The sequence below is a fragment of the Microcebus murinus genome, chromosome 11 (assembly GCF_040939455.1).
Source record: "Microcebus murinus isolate Inina chromosome 11, M.murinus_Inina_mat1.0, whole genome shotgun sequence".
Taxonomy (NCBI): Eukaryota; Metazoa; Chordata; class Mammalia; order Primates; family Cheirogaleidae; genus Microcebus; species Microcebus murinus.
The window spans coordinates 27,455,474-27,473,894 of record NC_134114.1 but is presented as its reverse complement, the minus strand read 5'-3'; the positions used below and the strand labels follow the sequence as shown (position 1 = coordinate 27,473,894).

At 38.2% G+C, this 18,421-nt stretch overlaps 1 protein-coding gene across 1 annotated transcript in view; it reads left to right on the top strand.

The window, feature by feature from the left end:
• Nucleotides 1-4,359: 4,359 nt before the first annotated feature.
• RANBP3L (RAN binding protein 3 like) overlaps nt 4,360-18,421 on the top strand; it is a 41,520-nt gene continuing 27,458 nt past the window's right edge. The window contains exon 1 of the mRNA XM_012736440.3: nt 4,360-4,915. Coding sequence (XP_012591894.2) covers nt 4,828-4,915 — 88 coding nt within the window. The 5' untranslated portion in view covers nt 4,360-4,827. The remainder of the gene's footprint in view (nt 4,916-18,421) is intronic.

Genomic DNA, 18,421 nt, shown 5'->3' with positions numbered 1-18,421 from the left:
ATGGGTGCTGGATAAAAAGACTCAAGTTTACGTTGTGCTGTGGCCAGGCTATCTTACGAACTGATCTTGGACTCTGCTCACCTCCAGAGGGAGCCCTGCAGCAGCCAAATCTGAAATTCATCAGCAAAAGGGCCAAAATTAGTTTAACTACCAATGCAATGTTTGTGCGGGGAGGCACTGTCTCTGATAACCAAGACCCAAATGTTAGCACTCAATGGATCGGTGGTAGCAATTTCGGGGCAGTGAGCACCTTTGATAAGTAAGCGACTTGGTGCTATGCCAGTGTAGCATCCTGAAGGCATGGACAAGAGCAAGTATGCAAGCAAAACAGTCTCTAATACAACCATTTGTGTCTCCTATGCTTTTACGGATGGCCATAATGGGAATTCAGCCAATTGTGCCACCTGGGAAACACTATGAGCTAAGAACATGCGGTGAATTCGAGTAGTAACATGACTCTCTGGACAGCCACAAAAGCCTACCTCTATGGGGGCTTTACCATATATGTGTTGCATAAGACCCTGTGAAACTCAAAACATTTCTCATGCACAATGTCTTTGGTTGATGCATTGAGGAAGAGTGATCTGGAAAAAAATCTAATGCTGATTGACATAAAGGAGCAGGGGATCTGTTATTTAAAGTCTTAACACTAGTTCCTAAGCCTTCGACTACAATGATCATTTAATAATTCCTGGGGTCATAGTGAGGCTCAGCCCAGAGGTCACAGTTTTCATGTTTATATTCTATTAGGGATCTTTTATCTTATTCTTTGAGGATGAAAGTGATAAATGCCTTACTACTGCTTTTTATTTACATAATACCTGTTATTCAAAGTAGTCCAAAGACCTTCAAAGAACAGATATACTTGTAAACTAGACATCACAAATGCTTTTGAAACAAGGCAGTCTGTTAATTAAACAAGTAACTCACTTGTAGACTAATTTAAAATGCACATGTTCCTGCTTTTTGCATATGGTTCAACTGAGAAGAGAAAACCCTCCTATAAATTTAATACCATTTAGATGATTCAGCCAAATACTGTGCTTTCTGATCTATGAATTCTAATCATAAAATATCAGTTTTTCAAGTATATCCCCAAAGTGCCAGCTGATATCACTGACTGTTTATCTGTGATGCGCCATTCCACTCTATACTTTTGGGAGTACAACAATATAACTTAAGCAGAGAGGATATGGTAGAGAAGGAAGAACCCCGATTGAGGGAAACTATCAGTATCCTTTTGGGGAAGTTACAGGGAATTAATGAAGCTGCTTCGAATTCATTCTTAATCAATTGCAAGTAAAAATGCCAAAGATTATTCACCTGTTTCTTGACCCAGCCAGACTTCTGTATTCTGATTTCTTACTTTTATTTACAAACAAAAAGTAAAGTATAATATGCTCATTGTGAATTAGCTTGATGATGTTTCTGAAACATTTTCTGAAGGAGGAGGGAAAGCAAAGTAGCCCCCATCCCACTCCCGCTGATACATCTGGTGTTATTTTACACACTCCTAGAGCATTGCTTTCAGCTATACTGGCTTATTTCCAGTGGAAACTGGTAAGTCAAACCATAGACCCTCCAAGAACAGAAGTGGAACTCAACATGCAGTGGAAGAACTCAGGAGTCCCCTTGACACAGTAATCCATCACAGACCCACTGCCCAGGACGGTCTCGATGATGCACAGAAGAGGAACCACTGCCCCCAAACACTGTGGCACTTGGAATCACTGTGTTTAAGGAGTGCTTGTTTGGTTTCACCAGCCCTTAGGGCAAATGTAACGAATGAAATAATGAAGCACACAAGCTCTGTTTAAGCAGGTTATGCTTGTTTTCTTGGACCAGAGGACTTTTAAAAATATACAGATTCCACACTCCACCCCAGATCTCAAACTGTGCAATTGGGACTCAGGAATCCGTATCTTTACAACATTGCCAGGGTAATTATGGTACTTAGCTAAATTTGAGAACCGAAGGTCTGGGTTTTCAAATACACCTTCAAATCCTACTCAGATTTTTAGTTTTAAATGTGTTTCTTTCTTCTCAGACTGTAACTGATGACAAAACAAGATACTCCTTCCTTTCCCAAGCTTTTATATTCACAGAACGAGTGTTGAATAATTTTTTTCATTGCTTTTTTCATTGCCAAGCATTTGTTTCATTTGACGAATGAAGGCACAAACCTAGAGATATTAAGTGCCCGGCTTAAGGTTGCACAGTACACAGATGGGAGTGACATGGAGAGAAAGTTGGGTGTTTTAGCTTCTCAGGTCTGTTGACCATTCCTTTTCCTCTCCCCCCCCCCCCCCGCATCTTTACATGTGTGAGTAAGAAAAATAAAGGCATCTAGGGGGCTTCCTTGAAAAATCAGACACAAATTAAGGTAAATGTAAATGTTAACCACCAAACAACATTTTCTCTTTGAAATGAACCTATAGATTGAAAAAGACTTAAGCAATGTATCAATCAAATATAATGTGTGGACTTTTGGATCCCAATTTGAAAAAAAAAACGTAAAAAACAAAAAAATTATGAGACAATCAGGCAAATAGGAACACTGCATGGGCACTTAATTACATTAAGGAGTCATGTTTAATTGTTACAAGCATGACAATCTCATTATGTCTATGTTTTTTAAAAATCCTTGCATTTTAGTTAGAAATACATGCTCTAATATTTACGAATGCAGTCATATCTGGGATGCTTCAAAGCCAGTGGCACAAAGGAGAGTGGCTGTGATGAAACACGTAGATCTGAAACAAGATTGTCCATGAGCTGATAACTACTGAATCTAAGTGATGGGTACACAGAGATTTTATGCTATTCTTTGTACTTATTCATATATTTTTAAATTTTTTCATTATAAAACTTTATGAAAAATGATTTCCCTCAAGAGTTGGCGTAACAGTTTTGTGGGTTATTTAATTTGCCTATATAATAAGTGCTTATTATTGAGGTCTACAACTTGATAAAATAGTGATAGCTTTATGTTATTTAGGAAAAAACACCTTGGCGTTTCACCTTTGGTCTTTATGAAGGATGAGATGAATGCCAACCATTTAAAGCAGAAACTATGATTTATAATTCTCTAACAACAGGATTCTCTCTCTTATTTTTTATTTTAGAGGAGATGGGATCTGGCTCTGTCACTCAAGCTGGAGTGCAGTGGCATCATCATAGCTCACTGCAGCCTGAAACTCCTCAACTCAGGTGACCCTCATGCCTCAGCCTCCTATGTAGCTAGGACTACAGCCATGCACCACTATGCCTGATTAATTTTTAAAAATTTTTTTTGTAGAGACAAGATCTTGCTATGTTACTACAGCTGATCTCAAACTCCTGCCTCAGCCTTCCAAAGGCTGGGATTACAGGCGTGAGCCACCACACCTCGCCTGGACTCTCTTTCAAAGTAACAAAGCACTTCTATAACCTGTTACACTGTGGTGGACCTAAAACTGCAGAAGATAGGTTATAAACAATAAAAACATTTTAATAAATCATAGGAATTATTTTAAAAGAGTAATCACACATTTCATAAGGGTTTTCATAAATGAGAGTGTGCTTGGTGATTGTTAATTGTCTCAAAGTAAAATGAGGGCACCCACCTAGATATGGTTAGGAGGTAAATTTCTTATTCAGGAGTTTCAAGTTTATCAATTTCCAAATATGCATAGGAAACTGCAGGGTCCAGGCTTTGAGGCTAACCAGCCCTGCCTTACTCCTTAGTTCTGCCTACCACCTCCTTTCTGAATCTGCAAAGACTCTTGAAGGGCAGCATTCATTATGGCTTCAGTTGTAGCAGCCTCCCAAGTTAAATAAAAGGTGTTTGGGGGTTATATTTTTAAATAGTAATGAAATAGCAAGCACAAGAAAAAATGGAAATAGCCTTGCCCTATGACCTAGAAATAGCAATAGAGAATCTAAGAAGGAAACAGAGATAAATGTTTTGTGTGTTTATTTTCCTTCCAGCACTTCAAATAGTTGCCTTGGCAGGCAGGCTGCCCTATAACTGCTCCCTTCTGAGGACTCAGAGGTGTTTACAGAAATCGAAAGTTCTGGCAGTACATTTCCATGAACTCATTAGCAGTTACGGTTCTACCTTTCAGATTTTGCATGTACAAATGAATGTCCCTGCACTATAAACCCCTCCTTCAGCTTTTATTTTAATTACAGGCAAAGTAGCAAAAGTCAGATATGTAATTACAGTAACGTAACAGCAGGGTATCTTTAGAATCCCTGCTTTGGTCACTATTATTCAGAGCAACTCCAATGCCATTTCTTGCCTGCCTCTTTATGCTAATTACCCTGCCCACTTTGCTCCTCCTCTTCCCAGCCTCCCTTAAGAACTGTACACTTTCAGCTGTCACTGACGGTAACTCAGAGCAGGCTTAGAAATCACTTGATTTAACTCAGCAGCACTTTTTTTCTTTGTGTATGTGTTACTCTAGCAGTCCTCTCTAATACTGGAGGCATTAGATTTCATGTCAACAGACAGAATCAAAAATTGCCAAAACTGTAATCAGTTAGAAATAGTTAATTTGTAGGATTTTATACTATACAGGGAAAAAGTTTCAATTTGCTTTGAAATGAAAGAATTAAGTCATGTTTTTAGCCAAATGAATTGGCATCTTTATATTTAGAAAATTATTTTTTTTAAGAATCATGACTAAGAAAAACTTGGAAGTTCTTTAGAGGAGTACATGCTTACACTCAAGGATAGGATCTATCTGCATCTACCTATGTGTTTCTAAGTGTCTCGTGAAGACAATTTAAGGTGACTGGCCAAGGGAAGAAAGTGCCTTGAGTCACAGCCATACTGCTAGTACCATGTCTACCACACAAAGAAAAGGCAGCAGCCACCTGTTCAGTGTGCGCACGTGTGAGCTGAAGCTGCAGGAGGACCAGCCACAGCAAGGTGAGTCAGTCGGGCTCATGGGTCTCATGTTCTGTGACCTTCTGTCCATTTGCATTTTCAGAAAAATGATGGGCTGGTGAAGCACCTGGGGAGGCTCTGGTTGTGAAATGCTTTTGCAATCTTCTATTTTTAAATTCTGAGAATAGATATAATAGTGATGCAATAAAGGTGGGTTAACTTGGATTCATTATTGATTTTTAAAGGACTATGGAAGGCTATCAAGAATTCATATTCCTTGGAGTTGGCATTCTGAAACTTACGTGCTTAAACTTCTAGCCACATTCAGTATTTTAGAGTATGCTAGATCGTGTGTAATGCAAAACACCCATCCAGGCAAGGCTGAGTCAGCTACAGGGGGAATGCAGCTGAGAGTAGCTTTAAGTTAGCCTGGAGCTGTCCCCACTGGTGGGACATTTTGGACTTTGCTTAAGCTTCATTTTGTCTGCATCTCTGGCTCATTCATTGTGGGAAAAATAGATTTATTCTTGACTTATTCCCTTTTATGGTCCAGGAACAGCTGGAGTCAGACAGAAAGAAGTGTCACATTTCACTTGATGGGCACTGATTCAGACTGAACTGTCTACCTCACAGCCATTTCCACCATCAGTCTTCTTAAATTTTCAAATCCACTCCCCAGCCAGAGTATCAATTAGTGGCAGATGTTGAAATGAATAGACAAGATGATCCCTCCAACCCACTCTGTCAGGGACAGCAAAAGACTCTTGTGGAGAAGGCTGGGTGCTCTCATGGATGACATCATCATCCCCAGAGGTTAAGGGTTTACCAGACACTCCTATCTAACGGTTCCTCAACAACCTATGATGGATCTGTTTTTCTGTGGGTCTAGGCTATGAGCTCTTATTTTCTATTTTTTCCACTATTTTTCTGTAGACTCAGTTTTAGGTTCCAGTGGCATGGAAAGTACTTAGCTAAAGAACCAAAACCCTTCATTTCCAAAGTGACATCTGCGTGCTATCATTTGTGTGACTGTATCAGGCTACCTCCCTACATCAGTGCCTGGAGCTGTACAAAGTGACTTCATGCTGTACAAGGCTTAGCATAGTGTGGATAGAAAATACTTCATATTAAATGAAAGCAATGTAAACTTTTCAGACCATGTAGTACCATTAGGGCTCAAATAAATTACTTTGAACCAACTACATTAGAATGTAAAGTCCTAGAATGTGCCAGGGTTAAGACATAGCACTGTAAAATGCTCTTCTCTATTAGTAGACAATCCTAGTTCATAGGTGGTTTTTGTCTGCTGTTCATTTTGTTTAAAGTGTTTAAAGCTACCTCTCCTCTCCCTGATGGCTGATAGAATATTTTTATATGAAAATGTGGTGAGAGGAGCATATAGGAGGTAGCAAAAATCACCTATAACCCTAGTACCCAAAGATAGTTGCTATTAACATTTTGGTGTATAGTCTTCTAGCCTTTTCTTCTATGCACATGTATGGATTCTTCTTTTGCTTGATTTTTAAACAAAAACTATACATAGTGTTTGTGAACTGCTTTTTAATTTAAGAATAGAGGATAAAAAAAATTCCATTTGTTTATTCTTCTACAACCTTGTGTTTAACAGTTGCATACTGTTCCTTCATATAGATATAGCAAAATTCCTTCAGGCAATTCCCTATTGTTAGACATTTTATATATTTCTAATTTTTTTACTATTATAATTAACATGGTGTTGAATCTATAGTAATGGAGAGATCTTTTGCACAGATATAGTATTATTTTCTTGGCATAAATTCTTAGAGGTGGAATTATGGAGTCAAGGATTATGCATTTCTAAAGTTTTTTTTTTTTTTTTTTTGGCCAAATGGCCCTCCAATCATCAGTGTAAGGGTATATTTTCAGTAATACTAGGTATTACTTAAAATTTTTTTTTTCACAAATGTGTAAGTGGAAAATAATATCTCACTGTTGTTTTAATTTAAGGCAGGCTATTTTGATAGTCTCTCCCTTACTGGCCATATCCAGAAAAGCCTGGAAATATCATTATGATGACATACTTCCCAAAATACCAACAAGTCTAGAAGTCTGGTCTTCTTTCTCAGACAGAAGCTTTTTGCCTAGAATGTTTTGAAAGCAGCCATATTCTTCCACAGCCAAGTCTCAAAATATCTGCCCACGTAAACCACAATCCATAAAGTTGTGAAGCATGCTAATATAGTACAGATCGGCCACTGACTGCTAAAAGAAATGTCATCTAGAGATTTGAGTTGACAAATGACACTGTGTAGTGTTTGCTATGCTTCTAAATAGCATTCCAGTTACTGTCTTGGAGTTTTAAAGTATTCATTCAGTGCAGTGGCCCTGATTTTTCCTGCCTGCTATATTTGCACTGTGCTATTATGCAAAGTTCAGCAAAAGTCCAAGGAGGCAAAGCCATGAGCTCTAGAGAGTGAGGTCTGGCTTTGTATTTAGTCATGGAAGTATTTTGAGTTCATGGCTTTGGCCTTTCCCCAGCCAGGCTAAGTTTTTAACTCTCATATTTAGCATACAGACTATGATTATTTGACATTTGACATTTCTGAAGACATGACCAGCTTCAACATATACATATTTTCTAACCCTCCATGCTGTATACTAAAGTGCTTTATGTTAACTCTTAGGTATTTAAATCTTTTCACCCAGTCACTCACAAAAAATGTAATTTTGGGGTGATAACATAAATAAAATTCACTAATTCTTCAGCAGTTAACTGGGCAATAACCACATGCAAAGACTTACTCTATGTGCTAGGTATGTAAATTGAACTAAGCCAACCAAGCCATGGTTTCCTGTCCACGTGGAGTTTATGCTCTTTGGCAACAGATGCTGTTATCAGTCCAGAACACAAGACTAGGAAGCTCCTCTCCCTACTTGTTCCTGTCTTGTAGCATCTCCTGTGATATTTTGTATCTATTTATTTATAATTTAGGCTCTATGACTACATTTGTATATATTAATTTGTATGTCAATAAAACCTCAGCAAAGTACATTACACATCACCTATACTAGGAAGACAACCATCCTTATGTTTTATGGTGTCTTTAAAATTTACAAATGGCCGTATATTAATACATTAGCTCATTAATTCTCACAACCACCAGGTGAAATAGTGTATTAGTCAGTGTTCTTCAGAGAAACAGAACCAATAGGATGTGTGTCTGTATGTGTAGGGCTGTGTGTGTGCACAGTTGACTCTTTAACAACACAAGTTTGAACAGCCCAGGTTCACTTATATGTGGATTTTCTTCTACCTCTGCCACCCATGAGACAGCAAGACCAACCCCTCCTCAGCCTACTCAGTGTGAAGATGACAAGGATGAAGATCTTTATGATGATCCACTTCCACTTAATGAATAGTAAATATATTTTCTCTTCCTTATGATTTTCTTAATAACGTTTCTTTTTTCTAGCTTACTTTATTGTAAGAATACAGTATGTAATACACCTGACATACAAAATATGTGTTCATTGACTGCTTTGTTACTGTAAGGACTCCGTCAACAGTAAGCTATTAGTAGTTAAGTTTTGGGGGAGTCAAAAGTTATATGCAAATTTTCAACTCCTCAGGGGGGCAGCACCCCTAACCTGTGTTGTTCAAGGGTCATTTGTATATGTGTGCGTGTGTTTGTGTGTGTGTGTATATATACATATATATGGAGAGAGAGAGATTCATTTTAAGAAATTGACTCATCTACTTGCAGATTCTTTTTGGGAGGTAGCACTAAGCCAACAAAAGGTTAGGGATGGGATAAAAGTAAACTACTCTACAACCTTAATATCTTGTTCAAAGAAAGCAAGTCTTAGGCTAAATTCTCTCATATAGACAGATCTTTATTAAACAAATATTTTTTAGCAAGTAAGCATAAAACAGTTTACATGAGGTCCCAAACTCTCTGTTCTTTAAGTAATCTGATTACATCTTGCCTAAAAGTTTTAATTAGGCAAAATGGCATTCCACAGGCAGTACTCCATGTAGTCAGCCAGTAACCAGGAATTCCCCTGTTCATTAGGGATGCAGGACCCTTCAGTGTAAAGCTCTGAACTTCAGAGTACAGGCTACAGGCCTTGCCAGATTCTTCTGTCCAGGTTATGCAAGACTAGGAAGCATCCCTAAAATATTTTAGGCAATCCAAGGGTCTTGAATGCCACTAACTTCACCAATGAAAATTAATTTTTGACATTCATTATGCTAATACTTACAGCCTCTGATACTGAGATGGAAAGATGATGAGTTTGTAATGAGACACCTCTGAGATGTGAATTTCCTGGTGCTGGCAACCACCCCAGGGCTGCACATTCCCTACTGGGTAAACAGACACCACTTAGGGTGGCGTAATTTAGTCTAACATTCACATTCAAATCATGCTATCTTAGCTGGTGTCTTCTAAAGTCAATCACAACTGTGACAACGAGAAGCAACTTCTCCACATTTTTTCACAATAAGGCATACATAAAAAATGATAAAAATGTCCAAAGCAGTTTGAGGTAAAGTCAGATAAAACTGACCCTGTGGGATGAAGGGCCAAGATCTCAGCACACATGCAGCCCCTATGCCAGCGTGCTCCACGTATTGGCTGCTGAGCTCTGGCAACACATTCGTTTTAACCGGCGCTGACATTCTGTGTTATGGAAGACCACCTATTGGGGATGCGAGTCTAGATCCTTTCGGAACTAAGATCCTGAGATTTCCCCACAATTATCTCATCCATGCTGATGTTGCCTCCTTAACCCTGTTGTACAAGTCCTTTGAGAGAAAAAAAATGGGTTTATACCCTAGACCTGTGGTTCCCAACCCCAGGGCTGTGGAATAGCACGGGTCTGAGGCCTGTTAGGGACCAGGCCACAGAGTTCCACTGACACCCCTGTCAGTGGAAAAATTGTCTTCCATGAAACTGAGGAACCAGGGGTGCATAGTAGGAGGTGAGCAGCGGGAAAGCGAGGGAAGCTTCTTCTGTATTTACAGCTACTCCCCATCACTTGCATCACTGCCTGAGCTCGACACCCTGACCCCAAACCCCTACCCCGGCAGTAGGAAAATTTTCTTCTGTGAAACCAGTCTCTGGTGCCAAAAGGTTGGGGACCACTACCCTAGACCACAGCGCTAGCATGCCACTTATAAACAAATCACATTTATGGGGTGTTTATTATATTCCAGAAGTGTCTTTTCAAGTCCTTTTCATGTATTAGCTCATGCCTTTATGAAAGCCCCAGGAGGTAAGTAACATCAAGACCTCACAGCTGTGATCTTGAGCCAAGACCCTAACACAAGAACCCTGACTCCAGAGCCTTTGCTTCAACCCATGCTCACTGCCTCTTATTCTGGCACAAATAGATGCTCCACTAAGCACCTGTGAAGGGCCTGGATACTAGCTACCCTTGAACTCAGTTTGCAGTTGGGTTGTTTAAAATAGGCTGCTATTAAATCACCAGTTAATTTCAGTATGTTACTGATCACATCCAACTGTCTCCCAAAAGGGAATGTTTGACTCTAAAAGAAACAGTTGAGAAAATGCAGGTGTATTTGTGCAAACCTATCACCCTACAGCAAGTGGCTTACTGACCAGGCTAGCAATTTTTACTTTATACAACTGCATAGTCCCATCTCTTACACTGCATGAAGCATGAAAGACAGCAATGTAAAATTTGTGGAACTTAGCTGATATGGACTTGGAGAGATGGTTTGGGTCTTTTACAAAATAAACAAGCAGTATCTAAAACTTCAAATTAAAAAGGGGCTACATAATAGCCATTATTATAATATAATTCACTTTTTTAATTTAAGCTAGGGGCTCTATTGCAAGTCTTGGCTCAACTATTATATTAAATCATTAACTTGACTTGAAATTTTAATCAACATGTAGGCAAGGTAAGTTTCACACCTGAGTTGCTTTTTAATGAAGTCTGTGGGCAAATCCAACAAAACATTCAAAAGTCAAGATTTAAAATGCAGTAAATACCTATATTCAGTAAGAAGCTGCATTTCTTCTATCCAATCATCAGATACCTCACCCCCTGTGGATGGCAATGAACAAGAAACGGGTCACAGGAAATAAAATCTAGACTTTTAACAAGGGATGATAGTCTGAAGGTATCTTTGGATATTAATAACACAACATCCAAAGGACATAAAACATACCTAAGTGCATTGAGTCAGAAAGAGGAGAGGGGTTGCAAGTGGAAATGAGGAGAAGGAACCCAACTGTGTACTCAAACAAGAGAGATAAGGAGGAGATTTTAAGTGTGGCCTGTATCATGGCAGGCCATGATACAGAAAGACCCCAAGGTCAAATTCCTATCCCTCATCAGATTCTGAGAAACTTCCAGACTTCTAGCAACTACAGCTCAATAACTTGACCATCCTACTGTAGTCAGGCTCCATCTAGATGGAAGAACCATACTTCAGACCTATATAATGACCTCTTTAAGTAATTGGCACCAAATCTTTTCTAGTTCATAAGAAGGAGGGTTATTGCCATCTAGAGAAAAATGGTAATGTAAGAGGAAAGTCTATGAATGTTAGCAATGGACCATTTGGGCCTAGGATTTGGTTGTGTTAAACTTTAGTTGTCTGCAGAGAAATGATGTTGCAGATAAAGACTTGTGTGTGTATATTTTTAGAAGCTGGGAATGGACAAGACACATACCAATGAATTATGATTATGAAATTCTTTTTATGTAACAAGACCAACTTTTGTTATAAGGAGCTTCATTCTTAAATATGGATTAATTAGTGGAAGTGATTATTTTTATAGTGGTATGAAACAAAATATTAATAGGTCTGGAGGGACTTTTAGAAGACAACCCTAGCTATAAATTTAATGATGAGAAAAAGCATAAAGTTATAGAAAACAAATCTGAAAAACATAATAAATGTGCCAAACTTCTATCTTTGTGAACATGTCTGACATTTTAAGCCTTAAACTCACCAAAGTTATTGTCCTTGTTCATGGCAGGCAGTTAATGTTTATTAAATGAATCAATACTTTTTTCCCAAACAGTTCATCAAAAAGATTGATACCTATAAATCACTGAGTATTAGGGCTTCGGAGATTATTTAGCTAACTGATTTTACATATTAGAAAACTGAAACCAGAAGAGAGAAGTAACCTGCTCAGAGTTAGTGGTCAGCACAGAGAGCTAGGACTACACTTCTGTCGACATCCAAGAGTTTTATGATATAAGGACCATTGTAACAACAAGTATTTAAAATGGATAGAGAAATTAAGGAAAGATGACTTGAGTTTTACCTAATTTTGGAAAATACTCATTAAAAGTTATTTATTTATTATAATTTTCTTATTATAATATTAAGCATATAGGGGAAATGATGAGTATACAGGGAGGGGAAAGAAGGGGAAATGAGGTGGGACATGTGTGGGGGAGGCAAGGAAGTTGGGGGTTAGAGAGAAATATGGAATCAAATAGAAGCAAAGAAAGGAGAAAAAGAAAAATGGGGAAAAGTGGATAAAAAAAAGTCCATCAACAGACCAATGGATTAAAAAAATGGTATATACATACAATGTTATTATTCCACCTTAAAAATGAATGAAATTCTGATACATCCTACAACATGGATGAAGTCATTATGCTAAGTGAATAAGCCAGACACAAATAGGCACATATTGTATGTATTTATATACTAGTCAGATTTGGAATCAGAAAATAGAATAATGGTTACCAGGGGCTCTGAGGAAACTAGAATGGGGAGTTAATGGTTACAAAGTTTCAGTTTTGGAAGATGAAAAGTTCTGGAGAATAGTGATGATGGTTGCACAACAATGAATGTACTTAATATCATTTAACTGTGCTCTTAAAACAGTTAAAATGGTAAGTGTTTTGTTATGTATATTTTATCACAATTTAAAAAAAAATTTTAAAAGACATCACATAATTATAATAATATCTTCTCCAATCCTTTCTTTAATCTTGATTTGTCACAATACTTCAATGATCATGAAAGCTCTAAGAAAGGAATAGATAAATTTAGGTGTCTCATGCTCTACTGACTGAGCTAGCCCGGAGTCGTCAGGAATAGATAATTTAAAGGATTGTTTTCAGTTTTCCTGAGAATTTTTCAGGTTTCATAAATGTTAAAAGTGAAAAGTTTTCTCTTGTAGTTCTCTTTAGCATAGTGAACAAAATGTTTCTGGTAAGTGTACCAGTTGCTGGCTTTTACTTCTCCCAAACTAGTTCTGATGCAATGCAATGAGATATCTGTTCAGAACCATCTGACCCAGCATCATATTTCTCCTGCTCTGTTTCTGTGCGGGAGGGCCAGGAGTTCAGTCCTCAAATACAAGAAGACGAATGCTGGCCTCCCAGGGGTTTTCCCTAGGGGAGAATGGGCCCTGAGTTTTCTGGGCTTGTGGGGCAGCTTGGCTTCTTCCTGACTAGGTCTCCAAGGACTTACTTTCAGTGGAGTAACATCCATTTATTTCTGTGGAAATGGAGAAACAAGTAGCTTTTTCTCCCGTTTGCTCAAAGGCTCAAAACAAAGAGGAGTAAGTTTAAGGAAAAGTGTTTTGGAATTGGATGAAGTTGAGAAGCTTCTCAATCGGCTTGTGTCCTTGGAATCCGTGAAGCAGTTTAAAAATAGCATGTTTCTTCAATGAAGAGGAAGAGTTTAAATTTGTCTGGATTCAATACATGAAGCTATATGAAGCTATATTCACTTATTAGAACTCTTTCTGAATAGTGATTTAATTCTTACTAGTATGATATTTTGAGTTAAAAGCACCTCTTTAATTTTAGCAGTAATAAAAAAAACTACTAGAGAATTATTTAAAATTAACTTTAAGAAGATACCATTTTAAACCTGTGATTGTGCCTGCTCAATATATATTTTCAACATCCCATGAAACCTAAACTTTATTTCTATTCCTCCCCGCCAACCCTCAGCAAAATGGAGAGACCCATTTCTAACATATGGAAGCATTTTCACACTGCGAGTTATTCCGAGGGGAAAATATGTGATTTACAAATGCTGTCAAATGAAATATGTATTTCCAAATGGTACTACATTGACCAAGCACTTCCTAGGACATATTCTGCGATTTGTCTCAGCCCTTGGGCCTCAATAAGGCAGCGGTGTAGAGCCAACAACTCTTTCTGATATTATCAGTCCAGAGGTCCCACATTTGCTGCTCATAAACATTTTCAAGATTGCAAATAACCTTATCACAAAAGCACACAATAGTCTATACACCTCCAAATTATGAAGAAATGGGTGTGCTCTGTCAAAATTAACACATTCTTCTGAGTTATTTTTGCCAGTGGCTGAAAATAAATATTGACTGGAGATTTTAAATTGCTAGGATCATCATGCCATTTGCCTGCAGACAGTCACAGACAAACCTCTTTAGAGTCAGAATGTGAACAAATAATGGTGAGAATAAGGGAAGCATCTTGCGGCATATATAGATGGCAAAACGTTAAGTGTAAGAAGACTCACACAGTACGGGATCACATCTCCACCCGGTTTGTACAGAACCGTGGAGGCAGGAGAGAGCCATCATAGCCCAGGCACGCCACCCTTCATAAGAGAAGAAACTATAATATAGTCACTTGACTCACAGTGGAAGGAGGCGTACTTGTGGGAAAAAGCATGAGACTTGGGATCAGCTCTCATGTGTTTTAATCTCAGATGTCTCAGGACTATCTGTGTGATCTTGGGCATGTCCTGTAATTTTAGAGACTTAGTCTCATGTTGACTCCTTTTTTTCTCTAGTGCATGCTTCTCCTAAATGAATATAAATTAAGAAATATTAGATTTCTTATAGTTGGCAGTTTGCAGCTTCATTTTCAATAAAAACTTAGAGCAGTTAAGTTAAAACAAATGCAGTTAAAGCTGTAGGATTAGATTGAAAGGGGTAAATGTTCCCCCTGCCCCCTTCACTTTGTACACTTTTGTATTTCTTACAACCAGTTGGTATTTACAGCACACAAAATTGGTTATAACTTCAGTAGGAATGGCCAGGGCTGCAGTCATTCCAGCGGGGTCCATTCATCTTGTGTCTAAAGTTGAGCTGGTGGTTCATGAGTCAGCCTGGAAACTTTCTGTATAAACTGCCTCTGTTTTCCCCAGGGATCCTGGTTATTTTACCTTGAAACCTGTACAAAACATCTCACAAATAGAACCAAGAGTGTCCCATCATAGTTAATAATGTCACTCTGTGGCCCTATCTTCTGTAAAGACATACTTTTTTATATTTTAGTGGGTAATTTGTTATTTGTTTCATTCTTCCTGAATTTTGCAGAGTTCCCCCATATATGGCTAGATATAAGTACAAAATGTCTCATAGTTGTGGTCCTTTGTAAATCGGCAAAGATTCATTTTTTTCCTGGGGCTACAATTTGCCCTTTCTCAAAACTATCTTAGCAGATTTTAATATAGTTTTTGTTTTTGTTTGTTCTTTTTTAAAAAAAAAAATCAAGGTTGTGATTCAAACCCTTTGTTTCTCTTCTTCCTGGTGTTCCATATAGAGATTGAGGACACCTGCTATGATTTGTGTATTTTTTTCTACAGATAATGTCATTTTTTTACATTTGAAACTTTAGATGTTTAAAATTCTTGTTGGAGAATCTTAGAACTATGACAAATATTTCTGATGTAGTTTATGCTTCCAGGCTAAATTTCTGGTTTGCAGAAACAAACATTTTAATTAACATCTAATAATCTAAAGCAGTGACATTTTCTAAAAAATTTTTCATGACAGAATGTCAAGTTTCAGACACCTCATTAAGACAGAAAACAAAGTTTTGCTTCTGAGAGGAAATTACTAATTGCTTCAAGCAGAATATCTGAATGACTAATTTTAATATCAATACAGGGATTTCTTTGTAGGTCTTCAAAGTAGCCCTTGATTTCACCTTATATTTAATCAGAATAAGCATAGTATGTAGTTTGAATAGTAATTATTTTCTCATTAATTGCAGCTGACTCAGAACATCCCACAGGTTTAGTCACTAACTCCAGGAATCTCCACTGCCCTCTTCCTAAATTTGATCTCAATTGACAGAAACCCAGAGGTGCTAGAGGACTGCTTCTCACACATCAATGTGTACACAAATCATCCAGGGATGTTATATAAAACTTAGATCCTCACTCAGTAGGTCTGGGTTGGGCACTGAGATTCTATATTTCAGCCAGTGCTGCTGGTCTGTCGGGACCACGATTTGAGGAGCAAGGATCTCTAAGACTATTTATGGGCCACAGTCTGAATTCAGAAAATTCCTGATATCAAAAAATAAAAAGAATAAGATAGAAGAGCAACAAGAGAAATGAGGTGAAAACTAGGAGTATGAATAAGGTAATGAGTGAAGAGGAAAAGAAAGATTTTTGAAGAACAATGAGACATTTCCCCCAGAGTAAACATAGAGCAGGCAGGTGAGTACATACAATACAGGACTGAGGAGGAGGGTGGAAGGGAATTTAACTATTATAGAGCATCTTCTCTGTAGCCTGTAGTCTGACATTACTGCTACATGTTTGTGTATGTGTGTGTGCATGTGTGTGTATATATATATGTCTATACCTGGATATATAGAGATGTATGCATATATGGAGGATGGATGGATAGATATAAATGAAGAGATATTCTGCTTTGTTCCTAAAAGGTTTGAAGAGGAAGCTGTACTAAGTGCTGTCATATGCATGTATTTATTGCCTTAATCTTCAAAAGAAGCCCTTTTAAAAGTATATGGGGAGAGAGAGATGAAAAAGCTGGAGTAATTTTGTAAAAATATGCAAAAAACACAGCTCTAGGACTATTCTGATTTCAAAGCTCCAAAGTTTCAAAGTTTCCAACACCTTCCATTCTTTGACAAGCCAGAGAGCCAGACACAGTGAAAAGCAGGTAAGGGGACAGGAACATAAAGGAAAGTATCGGAGACTGGGGTGAGACTGTGCACAAGGAGAAGACATTAGAGAAGAGGATGTGGGAGAGACAGGTGGAAAGTTCTGGAAGAACGAGAGAGGAAAATGCAGGGCTGCAGTTCAAGTGGATAATTTCAGTCCTGGGAGCAATTAGAGGTGACCCATTTGGCAGCACCTACCACTCTGCAGGGGGTTGTTGCCACCCTCTTTCCTGCCAAGACTGTTTCCCACAACTCTTTTCAGCCCTAGCTAGGGTAGCTTGGCAGTGTGGAGAACTTGGTGTCCACCTTCCCAATCTACCAACTGGCAAGGAGAGGTCTGTTGGAATCTGGGTAGGAGCAGCTGAGTAGCAAAAACTTTGGGGCCTCTAGGAGCTGCCTGTCCCCCGTGCTATGGGGCTTTGAGGTTGAGGTACTCCATTTTCAGTGTCTTCCTCCACTTTAGGGATCTTCTTTCAGCTCAGCAGATAGAACTTTCAAACCCCCTCCTCTGTGATGATTCATCAACAAAATCCTCCAGTTACTTTCCTAGTTGAAATAGGTTAACACGTCAGAGCCAGATGTCAATTAAACATATGGAAATAAAGGGTAGGGATAGCACCTTACAACCCACCCCAGATTTGGGGGGGAGAAAACTATGGTACATATTAAAATAAGGGGAAAATTTATATTTATTGTAAACACTGACTGTGATAGCATTTGCAAATCCTGAGGAACAAAGCTATTTTGTATACACATAGTTTACAGCTGAATTCTTCTCTGGAGAATCAGTGTTTTGAGTATAGATGAAGGCCAAGAATGAAGATGAAGGCCATGTCTTTCAGAGAGTTAGATTGCATCCTAAAGAGCGGATTTGTAGTTATTATGGGGAAGCTTTGATTACTTTCTGAACTCAGCAACCCCATCTTGCTCACACCTTTATTCCCATGTATTTTAATGCGAAGAATAGAAAAGCCCAAGAAACAAGGTATTTAATGCTTGCTGGGCAGTGTAACTCAATAAATCTACCCTTGGAGAGCAGTGCGAGATTTGCCCTTTAATTATGGGTGTCTGACACTAAGGTAGAAAAGGAATTATTTTTAAATTTAGTTTTCCTATTTTCAAAGCTATATATATTCATGTGGTTTAAGAAATTAAATGGTTCTTCAAGGCTTTTCTGGAGAAACAGCAGACTCTTCCTTGTCCCTTCCTTCACTTTCCATTTCCTTGATCCAGAGGTATCAGCATCCAACTCTCACAGCTGTTTCTTTGGGTATTAACCTCCATATCTCTAAATATCATACTATTCCTTTATTTTTACATTTCAACACTATTGATTTGCTGCTATGGAAGAATCTAGCTCTCTTTCACAGATTTCCCTGGGCCCTGTGACCACTACCACCACACACACACACACTTTCTATTTTCCTGTCTTCCCCAAATCATCGTATCCTCAGTTTGATTAGATCAAGATTTAGTATTGACATTATTGAGACTATGTAAATGCTATTGCGACTGAGCCATGTAATGTATTATGAAATATGATTATCACTTTTCCTTTTATGCCCAACTTTTTGTTTTCCCTGGAGTTAATACTTGTGTCATATTTTTTGTTGTTGTTTTCTTAGCTCTCTATAGACTTATCACCAGCTG